Source organism: Neospora caninum, chromosome VIII, assembly GCF_000208865.1.
Source record: "Neospora caninum Liverpool complete genome, chromosome VIII".
Classification (NCBI taxonomy): Eukaryota; Apicomplexa; class Conoidasida; order Eucoccidiorida; family Sarcocystidae; genus Neospora; species Neospora caninum.
The window spans coordinates 4,904,385-4,918,833 of NC_018395.1; the positions used below are offsets into that span (position 1 = coordinate 4,904,385).

Below are 14,449 nucleotides of genomic sequence, written 5' to 3' on the forward strand. Positions count from 1 at the left end.
TCCAACGTTTTTTCGATGTCAGTCACTCCGGAGAGACGCGGAAAAACCGGGAACCCTGTCCATCGGTGTGCTGTCTTTTGGTAGTGTAGCGCAAGCGGTGTTTGCCTTCTACAAGCTTGAGGGAAATACCGCTGTTTCTTCAGGCGAAGCGCACGCCAAAACTCGATAGCTAAGACACGCTGCCCCGCCTCTTCTGAGTAGTAGGCAGAGAAGCGGTTTCATGCGCCTTGTGCTTTTCTTCAACCAACACATACCACCGGTTTTGGATGGCATTACTTCAACACCATACCTTCTAGCTGGCGCCGCGGGTCTTGTGCCGCCACTACTGCCGTTTGATTCGGATGTGCAGCTGGAGTGCAGAGAAAAGGCATCTTGTGACGACGCAGCGAGTTGCGTAGTGTCAAGCTATGCCGTTACATACTGGGGACCAGAGAGCCTATCGCCAGGCGCGAGATCTGCGTACTGCTTTGACAGCTTAGAGACTGGAACGTAAACAGTCGATGACTGCGCTGTATGACCCTCTATATCCTCCGGCTTCAAACGGCAAGACGTGCTACGAAAACTGCCCCGCAGTCTCGCACTGTTCTGGCGGCCACTACGAGGTGTTTCTGGCCTCTAAGACGGCGCATTTCTTTCGGGAAATGCTTAGGCTCCCCATGTTTGCCAACACCAAAACAAAACTTCACGGTGACCGTCATCTAGCGCATCAAACAATACTGACACCTGCAACTGAAACTCGGACCTTGCTCCATTCATATTCGGCAACCTACAGTTTTCAAGCGGTAAGCGACAACACATCAGAGAGACGAGGCAGTTGGCCATCCGGCGAAAACAAAATGATAATGAGTTTGCTTTCCTACCATCTCCTTCCTCCACAACGGCGTCGTAAAGTACACGACTACGGCACTGTCCCCCTCCCGCGCAGCTCCTCATGCCATAGTAAAATTGATGACTCGGTCAAACCAGGGTACAGCTGAGCTGCGGTCCCCTCTGGGCCGAAGTTATGTATACAAAAGAACCTGCTTTCCGAAAAAGAAGGGCTGCGCGGACGCACCGGGCAAAAGAACAAAAGACCACGCAGCGTCTTTCCATACGTTCAGCTGTTGAAGAGGCATGACTTCTCTGCCACCGTTTCAGCACGTCGTTACTCGCTGTCTCCGTTCTCTATTCCGCGACTCCCTTCTTCACGCCTCGAACATCATAGTCGCTCCTATCGCAGATATTCGACAAATCACTGAACTGTGTGCGGCCTTCGTCCACCAGCGTTGGTCCGCCATGTTTATGGACTCCAGTGTAGGTGTTTTTGTCGTCGTGGAAACGGACATTGTCAGCTTTCGTGCCAGTCAAAATCGGCCCGGTTTCACCTGCAAAAGGGACACCGGACAAGAACTTCGAGTCCTGCAGTACTGAGATATACATGCACACATCAGCAGCCGCTGAGACGGAATCGTCCCAGGAAGTTCACAAAGGCCCCGCTATTGACAGAGTCCAAGGTGACACGTGACGGTGGTGATGTGCTGCAACAAGTTCTTGGCACCAGCTATCAAAACTTTTCCCTTCTACCCTGTGACATCGACCTTCATGACCCACGGTGATCTGCGCGAGTAAACATGCGCCCTGCGGAGTATACCGCCTGGGCGTGGAAAACACAAGTGAACTGCGGAAAAAAGTAGGAGACCTTGGAAGCGACTTGCCCGCACTTATCTGGCTTAACTTACCTGACGCGAGTTTGCTGACAATTTGCTCAGTAGAGACCTTCTTCTTCTCGCCCACGAGTTTCAGTGCTTCCTCGAACTGAGCATAGTCAATTTTCTTGGCACCTTTTGCCTTTACCTTCGTGAAGATAAGATCCGCATCGACGGTTGTCAACGTCTTCCCGTCAAGGATCGCCGTATCCTTCAGGATTTTGACGAAAGTGCGACCGTCCATGTCGCCGCTACCTTTCGTGTAAACCTGGAACGCGCCCGACGCGGTTGCCATTTTGTTAAAGACTGGCACACTACGGAACAGTCGCCGATCACCCCCTTTGAAGAACACACACACTATCGATCAGAGAGCCTAAGCGATGAGACGCGTCGAAGTCACAGGCAAAATCGGAGTCTGTGCCGCGAACGCAACCGCGATTCATGAAATGCGCGATCGGAGCTCGAGTCGTAGGTCGCTTCTGTGGGGCTAACGCCCGATAGTTCAGTTCATACGATCGATGAACGATTTCCAACAAACAGATCGCAAAATCAAAGACGAAACGACGCGTTCTCTGAGAATTCGCCACAACGAAACCCTCACGCTGCACAGTGAACACCGTTTCGAAAAGAGGGTCACATTCGGCTACTAAAAACCATCGACTTCGGGTCTCTCCGTGCACCCGCTCTTCTTGTACAGCCCCAGAAGTTGCTTAGCTTGCCGATTGCGCCACCGTGGCACGACCCCCCGAAACGCCATCCTGAGTGCCTTGTTCTTGGCCGTTATCCTCGACTTCGGCTTATATTCGAAGGAAGCGACTTTTGCACATCGAGAGGAACGCATGCGCGTTGACTCACAATATGGGCAACCGAGAATCTGGCACCATGTCTCATTCTGGTACTGCGGTAGTCGCCACAGTGCGTTTACAAAGACTACATTCCAGTTTGCAATGTGTGGCCTTGCTTTGTTTGGCGAAGTTCCTTTACGGAGAGGGGGGGTAGCTTGTGGCGGCGCTCAGGCTCCATGCTGCTGGCAAGTGCTTCGCCAGGTGCCGATGCTGGACGGTTTTCAGACTCTAGTTCCAACATTGATGCACACAAAGTGAGTGCACGACCGTATCTCCGGGGCTGGTATTAATCATTCTTTTCTTTAACGGTGAGATGCAATCTGAATGAACACATTTACGCCAGTGCCTTGAGGCGGAACTTACTCGGTACCAAGTTGGTTGCACGAGCTACCGAACACAATGACTGCCCGCTTTTTACGATTCCTCTTATAGGGCAATATATATATATATATATATATATGGCACGCTCTTCTCGACGCTTCTTGCCGTCAACGGGGCACCAGTTTAGTGCTTGTAAAAGCACCTGTGGCCTTTGCGATTGACCCCATCGCTGTGCGTCCTGCGCAAGAATGCTTTTTTCTGTTGACTGGAAGTTAGTTCAGCTGCCGTATCTTTCATGGGTTAGGGCCCGTCAGCACGTCTTGGCTGTTCGAAGAAGAATATTCTGATCCGACGTTTCTCACGAACTGCATGGTTCTGGAAGACAGATTCACGCGCCGTGTACGAACGTAGCCCAATCCAGAGCCGCTGACTGCGGAAGAAGACAATGGCACAGCTCGTGTGCCGGAAAAACTTGGAAACGGAGGAAGAGGTCGAAGACTTTGAAGGAGAAGAAGCAAAAGCGGATTGTAATGCAACCGATCCGTTGACATCCGACGAGGAAGATGTCGTGACAACAGAAGCGGCAACATGGTGTTATTCCCAACTGTTCGCTGCGCCGGAGACAACGGCGCCGGACCCGATCATCTGCACGTTTTCTCATCTTCTTCAGACGCATCGTGTAAGCTCTTCGCATATGCCTCGCACTTCATCGCCTAGCAAGAAGCACAGGAAATGGTGGAGGTTGCCTGCGGCTAGTCAATTCAGCAACATTAGTGTGATTATGCGACTGCCTTGACTTCATGCCACGCAATGTGAAAGTCTGGGAGATGCCGTCAGGCTGCATGCGAATCCTTTGCTTACACCTACACCTGTCCTTGCCAGGGTCTGCCTTAAGCCAGTCGGTTCGCTAACTCTAGTTGACTTCCGCTGCGTGACGAGGGGCGGTGACCTGGAAACGAGAATTTCAGGCACTGCGGACAGACGGGCTTCCTCGATGAACGTTAAAATTCGCGACATTCGTTATCGTGTGACGTCCCTGACGAAAGGGTGACTCAATAAGATCCACGAAGAGCGTTATGTGTGCTGGGCAACTCAGACTTTGTGTTTCCGCCCGGAGGTGAGGCCTTTTGTCGATTTGAGGCTACCTGGCCCGTTTTCAAGACGTGCGTCCCATAGAGCATGTACACAGATTCACAAAAATGTACAGGTAACTCCGTCCGCCATCACGCTTGTTTGATGATGCCTTTGGGTCGACTACCTGTGCACAGACAACTGCCGAAGCCGCTGCTACGTCTTCCTCAGCGCGCCCCGACAGCGACCATGAGCCTCTGACGGCGGCAGGAGAGCCTGGAGGCACCGACGAGCTCGGGCCCTCTTTGTCTGTGGAGGAAAGGAGGGTGACGCGTGAAGCAGATCCTTGGACGGAACTGCGTTCGGCTGAGACAGGCTCAGGTAAGACGCCGCGCAACAATGGCAGTTAACAAAGATAAACAGAAGATGGGAGCGATGAAGAAGGGTTTAGGGAACCGGATTTATATATGCCGGAGGCCAAACACAAGAAAGGGAGTTTTTCCTTCTCGTTTCTGAAAGGGCGAGCTTGATGAAAAGTAGATGCCTAGACCGTGTTGCCCCACCCAACGCTAATAAACGAACCAGACGGGCAAACTGGTCGATTGATCGGCAGGGCGTCCAAGCATGTTTCGTCTGCGGGGATTTCTGGGAGTCGGTTTTTTAACTGCTTCCGCGGAAGTGGGAAGAAGGACGGGACTGGGGAAAGATGATGCGCTGGTACCGTTGTTCTCGGGAATTGTCTTACGTCTGGCGGTGGAAATATAAGGCTCCATGTCCTTTTCCTGTGTTGTTGAACGCCCACGAGGTTCTATGTTCTTGGTGATGAATCACGTAGTATGTGCTTCTGCAGGTGATGTGCAGCGGAAGAGAGAAAACGGAGAAGAAGAAGTACCCGCCTTTGCGGGGATTGAAGCAATCCTGGAGCAGACAGCTACACGAAGAGGAAAGGGGAAAAGAGAAAAAGTGAGTCGACTAGCGGAGCCGGGCGTGGTTGTATTTTGTGCCATGTTTGTCAGTCGGATTTGTGCCCGCTAAGGGTGAAAACAATGCGTGGCCTAGCGAACGGAAGGCGACGACACTTGAGTGATAAACCTCACACGAACTACCCGTTCGGATTTGTTGGCAAGCTCGCCAACGTGTATATAGGTGCCTTGTGGCTTAGTGCATGCATAGTCGACAGTGCTCAGGAGACGTCTGCTGTTTTCCTCTATGGACGCCACCAGCTGCGTACATCTGCGCGGGACCTCGGTGTTTTCGCAGTGGGTCCGCTTTCTGTAACAGTACACGGGAGTACAGACGATGGCTCACAAAAAACTCGCAAAAAATGAGAGGCATTGATCAATAGGCGGTGACGTCGCTGTCGTGTCCACGGTTGGAGCCCCTAGAAAGCACGTAGACACGGTGAGAACTGGGAAACGTGTGGAATTGGCTGGTGGCAAGACGCGATCTCTGGCGCGCAGTTGCGCACGAACACAGTCCTGGTATGCCTGAGATATATATATGTGTGTGTAACGATGTGCTGGTTTACACCCAGGGCCGACAGTCCAACAGACCTCGGGAGGTGAAGCCAGGTTTTGGTAAGTACGGTAATGAAGGTGGCCTGTGCATTGATGGCTGTCGCGTCATGCTCACGGTTCACTGCCGGCTTAAGTTTTCTCGAAGGCGTGCCTCTCGCTTGCGTCTTCCGTCGTGTATGTGCATCAGCCAAGACTTCTTATGAGTGTGACTCGACGTTTCATCGGTGGTCGTCAGTAGACGCTTCGGAGTACTGTTCCGCTGTGCTGGGCCAGCGGCGCTGGAAGGTGAAGAGTCACAGCTACTGTTTATACGCCCCTCCAAATCAGACGCCTCTGGGAAGCCAATCGCGGGGTGTTCGCCGGACGAGTAAGGCTGCTGCGAAGGCAGGGCGCGGAGGAGTGGGCCTTAGCACAGTGCCATAGGTGAGGGGGGAGGCACGCATCGAGATCTTTCTGCGTTGTGTGCCAGTTTCGAAAGGTCCATCTGTTGACGCGGCTGCTTGGGAATCGTCGGGAAATCCTTGGAACGACCAGGAGGGGAACTGCGCGTTGTCGTTGCTCTTCTCTCAGGGCATTCGGAAAAGACATTCCTTCCGCAGTCAGCAGGTGTACGGACACAGCCTGTCGAAGACGGAGTTGAATATTGTGCGAGCGGAGACGGAGCTCCGTGTGTCTCAAGCTGGGATGGCAACTCTCGCTGCAGGCCGAGTACGCAGCAGTCGCCGTCTCAGTTTTGTCCGACGTGTGGCCAGCCTATTGTCTCGGAACTGTCGTCATCTGATGTATGTGGGGACAGTTGGTCTTCTCGAGCGGGTCTCCCCAGCTGTGCAGTCGCGACCTCCCGTCCGGACCCGTCACAACCGGATGTGCCGGCAAAGGAAAAAGTGCGAAATGGAGTCGGTGCGTGCGCGTTGAACAGTGGTTTGAACCAAGGAGGAACGCAGAGGTTAGGAGGGCATGTTTCAGGGAAGCCGATGGCACGTTCCGATATTATCCGCCTCCTACGGCCACCACCTGTGCCGGTGTCGGTAGCATTTGATAGACTTAATTCGACGGCAGCATGTCTCTGGCGTGAATATCGAGACACTGGGGAACAGGGTGAGGCATCAGTTCAAGCGGGGAGAGAGAAAAATATGCATGGAAGATGCGTTCCACAGCTCAGCAGAGCGATGCAACAGCACGCTCAGTTGCGTGCTCAAATAGCATGTCTGGTTGGCGATACACCAGATACGGATGCGGACAGCGTTCCTGCCGGAGCTGCTGAGGTTTTTCAGGTTCTTTCAACAGACAAACAGGACGCGCTTCTTGAACTTTTGCTGTCCTGGTACTATGCTGGTTTCTACAGTGGGCGTATCAGTTTGGAAATAGGGTGAAAGAAAAGGCTACCGGCCTTCGCACATGTTTATGTCTGTACCAGTCCTGTCTGGGGTGTGGACGGCCAGTCTTGACCCGCCAAGCTTGCATCTCACGTCTGCTGCTTGCCGCTGTGATCTTCTGTGGCCATTGCTGTGGACTGTCTTTCTACGATCGACCATAAGAAACCAGAGATCCTGTAGAGCGGGCCTCTACACTAGGTGATATATTATGCTCATCCACAGAAGCCCGCAGGTAAAGTTATGGGTAAGTGTCACGTGAAATTAGGTTATAATTAAAGGCCTCGAGAGGACTGCCGATTGGAACGATCCGTGCTCCCTAACCATGAGCCGCCTTCTGCGCAGGAACCATCCTACCACAATTTAGATTAAGACAGCCATGCCAGCCGTGGACCACACGCCCGAGCGACAGTGGTGACAACTCGTAATCGTACTCCTGTAATCCAGTTATTATTGGAGTACTTCTGAAAATGCTATGGACCAGAGGAGTCAGTCATCAAGAACACACAGAGCGTACCCCTACTCCTGCACTATGAAATTCTTTATTATCATGTTGAGTACCCAGATGAAAGTGAACCGAATAACCGAGTAGTAAACCGCACGTAGGGCGCTTCGTTTGGTAAAAGCAACACTAAAGCGTCGCACCGGTGCAAATCATTTCTGGCTCGTTTATGTACTGTCAGAAAATACTTGAGCTTTGCATCCTCATCAAGACAGATACATGTGTTGGAGTTCAGTGGAACTCGCTGCCGCCAGCATTTTGCTTACTCATCCCAAATGAGGCGGTCGTGAATTTGCACATAGTACCCGATGCAACGGAAGCTAGTAGAGGCGATCTGTTTTCCTTACTAATCCATCGCACTGTACTAATGCTGCATTGCCTTCCGCGATGTGACGGTTGGAGTGTCCACTTCTACAACCAGAAACTTTACAGATAGGCTAGGATCCAACTGGCCTGCCACCCCCAGAAAACTCTCCGCCGTCTCGCTGCAACACGGCCAGAACATCTCCAGGTCACGAATGCCGGCAAGACTGTCAACCCTCTACAAGTCCTGCAGAAATTATGATCTGCAGAGCACTGTAGAATCCACCTCGATTGATTGGTCTAACCGAAAGTCTTTAAAAATATACTGTTTTGCTTAAAAGAACTAAATAGCTTGAAAAGTACAAGCGGGAAGACCAACTTGTCCCCACAGATCTCGTCGGGGATTCGTGGCCTCGACAGTAACTGAAAAGCTGCTGCAGAAACCTCATATCTGTCCATACGGAATAGTCCGGTTTACACGCATATCACGGGTAGCACAACACGTACACAGCCGTCCCCTGTTACGCCCGGCTTTTCTCCTAGAAGAAAGGCATTCACACTGTCGCCACTCGTCCGAGATGGTGACGTATTGCACAACGTCACAATGGACGCCGCTTGGCATCGTAGCTACAAAAACCCATAATATACCAAAAACTGTCAACGAACGCTAATGGCGTCAATCTCCAGCATCGCGCCTCCCAGCTGAGCCAAAAGGAATCCAGCATGCTGTAGGGGTAGAACAAAAAAACGTACTTTGGCCGGACAAAATCGGGCAATAAGTCGGTATCGTGTAATGTTCTTGCTGCAATCTTATCTCCTATCGCTACCTTTCCATTCCGGTTTTGTTTATGGCAAAAGCTCCTGTGCTTGGTGAGCCCTGCTCCGAAAGCCGTACAAGGCTCGACCACAGATGACTGGCAGCACACGAGCATTTGCCTGGAGAAACAGAACCCGTTTTGAATACAGCGTCCAGTTTTTTCGTCCGCCTTGCGACTTGGCATGATCTCTACTGCTGCTTCTAACCTCCCGTCTCGGAAGCCTTTCCCCCCTCCAACCACGGTGAACGATACACAACCCACGTTGTTGCGGATGGTTCTTTTACGAACAAGATTCACAGGTCGATTGAATTTTGTTGGGTTCACGCAAAAGAGCCTTTCTTATTCGCCTCTGCCACGCTGGCGTGGAAAGAGATGGTCATCACCTCAGCGGTTTCCGTTTTCAATACGCTTACATCATGTGTCTGCTCGTGGGACCTCTGATATGCCACACTAGCTTCAGTTAACTACTGCTCCTCTATCTGCAGTCGGGTCTATGTTTGAACCCTAACACTCTCCACTTGTATATTCTTGAGCCAGCTTCGTGTGTGCACTCGAGATCCCAGCATGGCTGTCGGCTGTGATGTCATGTTCCTGTATCTTCATGCTGCGTTCCAACCCCCATTCTTACTACCACTCATTGAAAGGTTCCGTGCCTTTTCGCCAGGTAAAAATTGCGACCGTCCTTCGCTTTCGCGCTCCACAAGGGCGACGCAGTTTTGTGTCCTACGCTTGCGGAGTTAAGGGCGGCAAACCAATGCAAAACCGCAGTACAGGTGTAGGATGCAAAGACTACGTTTTATAAAGGGAGGTCGTTCTCCTTTCTCCTGGCGCGTGCAGAGTGGACGCATGGAGAGTGTGGCGTTCATTAAGCTTGGCAGCAGGAGTCAAACATGAACCTACATATAGTTTCTATTCTACAATGCAAGGCACCGGAATTGGCTGCCGTCGTATCGTTGACAGCAACACAGGTATACGACGTTTGATCGCGACGCCTCTCTGAAAACTGAAACTGTTATCGACTGTAACTATCAGCCCGTGATGGCAACCGCTAAACCTATGTAAATCTCCGCCGTCCTTCCTGTGTACCACCTCTTGGATTTTTTATGCCCATTCCGAGAGGGGCCACAGTACCGGCGATGCCGCCGTTTGCTTTGAAGTTGCCAGCAGTCGGTTCTGTTTGACTGTTTTTCCTCGGGACAAACTTGGTGATCGCTGCTCCCATCGGCCCCTGCAATCGACTACGGCACTTGATAGACCGCCCCACGCCCTTGCTACTGGAACAATGGCATATGCGTCGACTGGTTTTTCTGCGGCGGAAGCAACTCGCGGGCCGCCCCGCCCCGCCACTAGCATTCCTGAGTCGGTGGGCATATCCTCTGCTTTCACGCCCGCACTGACGCAACAGGAGAAATATGATGTGGCTGTTCTTGACATGGCAGTTAGGTCTTCTTGGGGTAGGGACTTCAATATTCTCTTGCAGTTTGCAAGAGAGCATGCAGCTCACCGGGCCGGCCTCAGCGTGGAACGCCTTGACAGGCATTTGGTGAAACGGGCGCGGGTGTTTCGAGCCGTTGACCAGGAGTTTGTTCAGTTCGCTGGACTTGCGTTAGGAAGCGAAGATGGCGCAGTTGAGTTTCAGGAATCTCTGCCGTGTGGGCAAAGTGGAGGCCTATGGAGTGGAATGACAAAGGAATCGTTGAAGTGGTGCGCGGCAAAACTACGGTTGATGTGTGATGAACAAGAACCCTCTCCAGCGCTCGCATTGGAGGAGATTGTAGCCCTTAAATGCACATTGTTTGCCGAAGCCCAGGGTGCGGGGCTGCGCCAAGCCCAGGTACATAACAATAGGTGAAAACACGGAATGAACTTTCTGCCGGTCGTTTGCAGTGAAGCACATGGATGCTCTACGATATGGAGGGTCAGCTGACTTCGAATGTATCGACGTGGCAGGGAGCGTTATTGCTTTTCCTTGATGTACCACATTAACAACACCTTACGGCTAGGCCGAAGTTCCTTCCTTCTGAAAATCTATCTCAGGGAAGATAACGCGCAGTCGGTTTGTGTGCGCGTAGTATCGGGATGAGCAATAACGAATGTAGAAGCGATATATCTGAAAACAGGTTACCGTTCCGTGAGCGTAAGATACGGCTTTCTCGGTCTGCGTCTCCTCAGGGTCTCTAAAGTCTCTCATGCAATATTTAAAAAGGCTGAGCGAAAAGCGAAGCAATTAGACCGTCTGAATACCATGTGCTTACTTCTATCCTTTGGACTATTGTCTGGGCCGGGCAATGACTGGCAGTGCATCCTTGCGTGAAGCGTCCTTATTTTTCACGCATACTGTAGGAAAGCAGTCCGCTCCTCTCTTCGGGTGTTATAGCGTCTCCATGAAGGAAGGTTTCAGAAAGCCTCTGCATCTGTCATAGCCAGTACACTCGAGATTTCGTCCTCTTTTCACTTCTGGTTTTCGACTTACCCGTCCCTGCTAACCCCGACACTCTCACCACGCTTGACAGAAGGCGGTGCATGTGATATTCATTTTTTACACTCCTCTCATTTCCTGCCTTACTTCTGGCTCCGCGATATGTGTCGGTTTTGCAGAGGCGCCACCGAAGAGCATGTTCAAGTAATTTCCCTTGCACAACTGCTCTGCATTCTTCGTCATCCTGCTCGACACTGCTATCGCAGCCGGCAGCAACTTGCTTGCCGGTTGACCTGTTTTTTGATATGAACACTGAAACGCTTCTTCGAACCACATTCAAAGCGGAACAAGGCAACACATCAATTCTACGTCTTCTCCTCAACAGCTTAAATCCCAACAGAGAATGCACAGTGCCCGGTGTCTCTAGCACGTTGCCGGACCCTACAGAGTCCAGCGTTTCAAGGCTGATTTCTCCCGCGCAGTCACGTCCACTTTACCTCTCCCCCTCCAGAAGAAGCATTTCTTCTGACATGTTAGGGCCTTCTGCCGGGGTTCGCGGCAGCGCCCCGTCGCATTCCACACGGGCCTTACCTGCACAGTCCGAGGAAGCAGGAAACGCAGAAACTTTATCGAAGAACAGAACTGAAGAGGCTCCAAAACAACTTGAGGCCTCAGGGAGTCTAGTAGGGACCTTGGGGACTCGGGGCGATCCGCCCTCTGTAGCATGCAGAGGTGAGAGTCGGTCATTCGAATGCTCCGTGGGAGGGTCCGGAGAGCGCAGCAGGGACGGCCACGCTGTCAACAGAGTTGCTGAGTCTGCAGAGGACACGTCCAGTGGGGAGCGAGGACCAGGGACTCGTGCCGCCGACAGCGAGGCTCGGGGAAACAGGGCAGAGTCGCCTGAGACTCCGCAGGCGACTCTCCGACTGCTCTTTCAGCTGGCCGAGCTGCATCTCCTCCAGAGGCTTACGCAGAGCTCCCCTGACTTGGTCCAAGATGCCCAGGCAACTGCGAGGGGGTTTCCCTTTTCCACGATGCTGTTTACTCGTACTTCCAGACAAGGTGGTAGTTCATCTCGTTTCGCTTCGGCATCGACAGCGCCACATGCTCCGGAGGCGACTGTGTGCGAGGAGAGCGGCCAGCGCGGACACTCACGTCGCCCAGAGAAGTCCCCCTCGACGGGCACCGCCCACCAGCGTCCTGCGGTGGAGTTGAGGGGATTCACTCTCGAGTCGACCGAAAGTCTCTGCCAACAAGGTCTCAAGCGAAAAGACACCATTTCTGATCTCAGGGTTCTGCCTCCTGCAGTCGCTCGAGAGGTCAGCACCGATCTTGGCACAGACAGCAGATGCCGTAGAGATGAAACGCGTACCCCTTCCTTAGAATGCCTCGCGTCCCAGACGACCGACTGCCAAAATGGAAAGCGAAGGAAATTCCACTTCAAGAGCGAAGACCCAGCGAATCCTGGTCCTAAAGCACGAACACCTCCGCAAAAACCAGGAGGGCGTTCCACAGAACTGAGAACGCACGCGCCATCCCCCACGACCCCGATTCACACACCTGTAACCAGTCAGGCAGACGCTCCGCTTTTTCAACTCCTCGACGACCGTACAGGAGTCGCGCTTTGTCGAGTGCTCCAGACCATCGTGATGCGGGATGTCATTGCAAGTTGTGCTTGTCCAAGTGAAGATGAAGCTTGCGTGGAGTCTGTTGCCACGTCCCTCGACCTTCTCGTCGAAATCATAATTTCACTTTGCTCTTTGCTGGGTCATCTCCAAGCACGTAGCTCCGCCAGCCTTCACTCGGCACATCCGAGCCAAGAGACGGCTGAAACCTCGGAACGCGGAGAGGGGGGAGGCGGCCTGGTGTCCCATCCGTCCTCGCCGTTAGGCGATAGCAGAGATCCATGCTTCGAACGAGACAGGAAGGGAACGACTAGTCCCCGCCTGAGTAACCCCGACGCATTCCTATCAGAGCACTTTGAAGGGACCCTCATTGACCTCGTTGCTCTGCCATTTTGCTACGGCTTTTGCGTTCTTGCACTCAGTCCCTGGCATAGGAAACTTCAGCAGAGGGCCTCGACAGGATTTTACCGCCTGGTCAGGAGTCTCGATAGACTTCTTTGCCTGAACAGCGAGGCACTGGATGTTGCGTGCCGCCTCTTCAACACGCAGACGAAACGGGAACAAAACAGCGTGCAAGGGAAAGATAAAATAAGCAATCACGGAGAGAGATACACAGAAACGGCAGACGACGTTCGCATGCAGGAGAAGGGAAGGGGTACGTTATGCCTTTTGGATGAAAGCGAACAGACAAGCAACGAAGTCGCAAAGGGTTATACTGTTGATCCTCCTTTCGAGCTCTCTGTGTGCTCTAGAGCACGGCGTACACGATACCGGAAGTGGAAAAGCATCCAAGGAGGCAAGCAGAAAGGGCCGATCATGTGAAGCCGGGATGAGCAAGATTCCAATCTTGCGGTTTGCCTACATTCAAATGAATCTTCGGATATAGGCACTCATATTTTGCGCATGACGTACTCTCTTGCATAGCAATTTGCATATGTACACCACACATATACATAATCACGCACCTATCGCACACACGTATTTCTACGCACGTATTTCGACAGTGAATTCAGTTACCTTCTCACTGCCTTGCATGAGGAGGGCCCGTATTCCTACGTTACTGCATATATGCGAGTACACGGTGATGCAGAATTAATCACGAACGGCACACATGGATGCAGTTCTTGCGCGCGTGTGCGGCCTCTTGTGGAGACTTGTTTTCCCCTGTGAGTCTCCCTTGGTCCCCAGTGGACGTCTCCGGGTCTTGTCGGATGAAGCGTTTCTGCCCAGGTTCTAAGGATGTCGGGGTGCCGCCAGCTATTTAATGGTTTGTCACTCGTTGACATGAGGCGTCCACATCACGCTCCACAGGTTTCGCGTTCGTTTTCTTTCTCAGGCTTCTTGCCTTATCTGTCTTCTCCTCGCTACGCACAAGTTGTTGAGTCACCTCATCCCTATCCGCGTGGTACGTCAACTTTTCCGTCCTTGCTGACTTTCGCTGCCGCCTCTTCACCGCCTTTGGCTTCCATCGCTACAAGAACGAGAGGCGCTGAAAGAGGACAGTGCGCAGACGGAAACCGAACAGTGACTTGTAGGACTGTTGAATTCCCAGGAGCGTCGCATGTCTTCCTTCTCTTTGATGAACGGTGCAATACGCAACACAACACGGATATTCTCTACGTAAGGACATAGCCAACCGCGCGGACGAACGAAAGGAAGTTTTTCTGGCGAACTGTTGAAGTGCCGTTTTGGAGCCTTCTACATACCAGCATGGGTCCCAGGAACGGGGGTTTTTGGAGTTAGCATCTGCGAGTTTATTGGACACCTTTGAGAGAGCTTCATTCGCCTGTGGCGCGAACGAGCGTTGTTCAAAGACGCACCCAGCAGGCTGTTCGCCGCTAGACGTGTACGGAAAGTTGCCATCGCACATGCAATGACTGTTGCATGAAAACCAGCGCCAGGTCGACTTTGCAGACTCCGAGATGAAGGAATGCACTTCCGTGCCATCCACAGCAGATGCCTCATACGGT

General features: G+C 52.4%; 3 protein-coding genes across 3 annotated transcripts in view; 2 read left to right on the top strand and 1 right to left on the bottom strand.

The window, feature by feature from the left end:
- Positions 1–1,164: 1,164 nt before the first annotated feature.
- NCLIV_036160 (hypothetical protein) lies at positions 1,165–1,980 on the bottom strand (the record flags this gene model as incomplete). Its single annotated transcript, XM_003883818.1, has 2 exons — positions 1,165–1,364; positions 1,719–1,980. 2 exons carry the CDS (start codon positions 1,978–1,980, stop codon positions 1,165–1,167), a joined length of 462 nt encoding a protein of 153 aa, XP_003883867.1.
- Positions 1,981–3,296: 1,316 nt separating this feature from the next.
- Positions 3,297–6,812, top strand: NCLIV_036170 (conserved hypothetical protein; the record flags this gene model as incomplete). Its single annotated transcript, XM_003883819.1, has 5 exons — positions 3,297–3,530; positions 4,120–4,303; positions 4,773–4,885; positions 5,457–5,499; positions 6,010–6,812. 5 exons carry the CDS (start codon positions 3,297–3,299, stop codon positions 6,810–6,812), a joined length of 1,377 nt encoding a protein of 458 aa, XP_003883868.1.
- Positions 6,813–9,717: 2,905 nt separating this feature from the next.
- The window catches only part of NCLIV_036180 (hypothetical protein), a gene marked incomplete at both ends in the record, with an annotated part of 34,715 nt that continues 29,983 nt past the window's right edge, over positions 9,718–14,449 (top strand). Inside the window, 3 exons of the mRNA XM_003883820.1 lie at positions 9,718–10,269; positions 11,034–13,239; positions 13,816–14,099. Coding sequence (XP_003883869.1) covers positions 9,718–10,269; positions 11,034–13,239; positions 13,816–14,099 — 3,042 coding nt within the window. The remainder of the gene's footprint in view (positions 10,270–11,033; positions 13,240–13,815; positions 14,100–14,449) is intronic.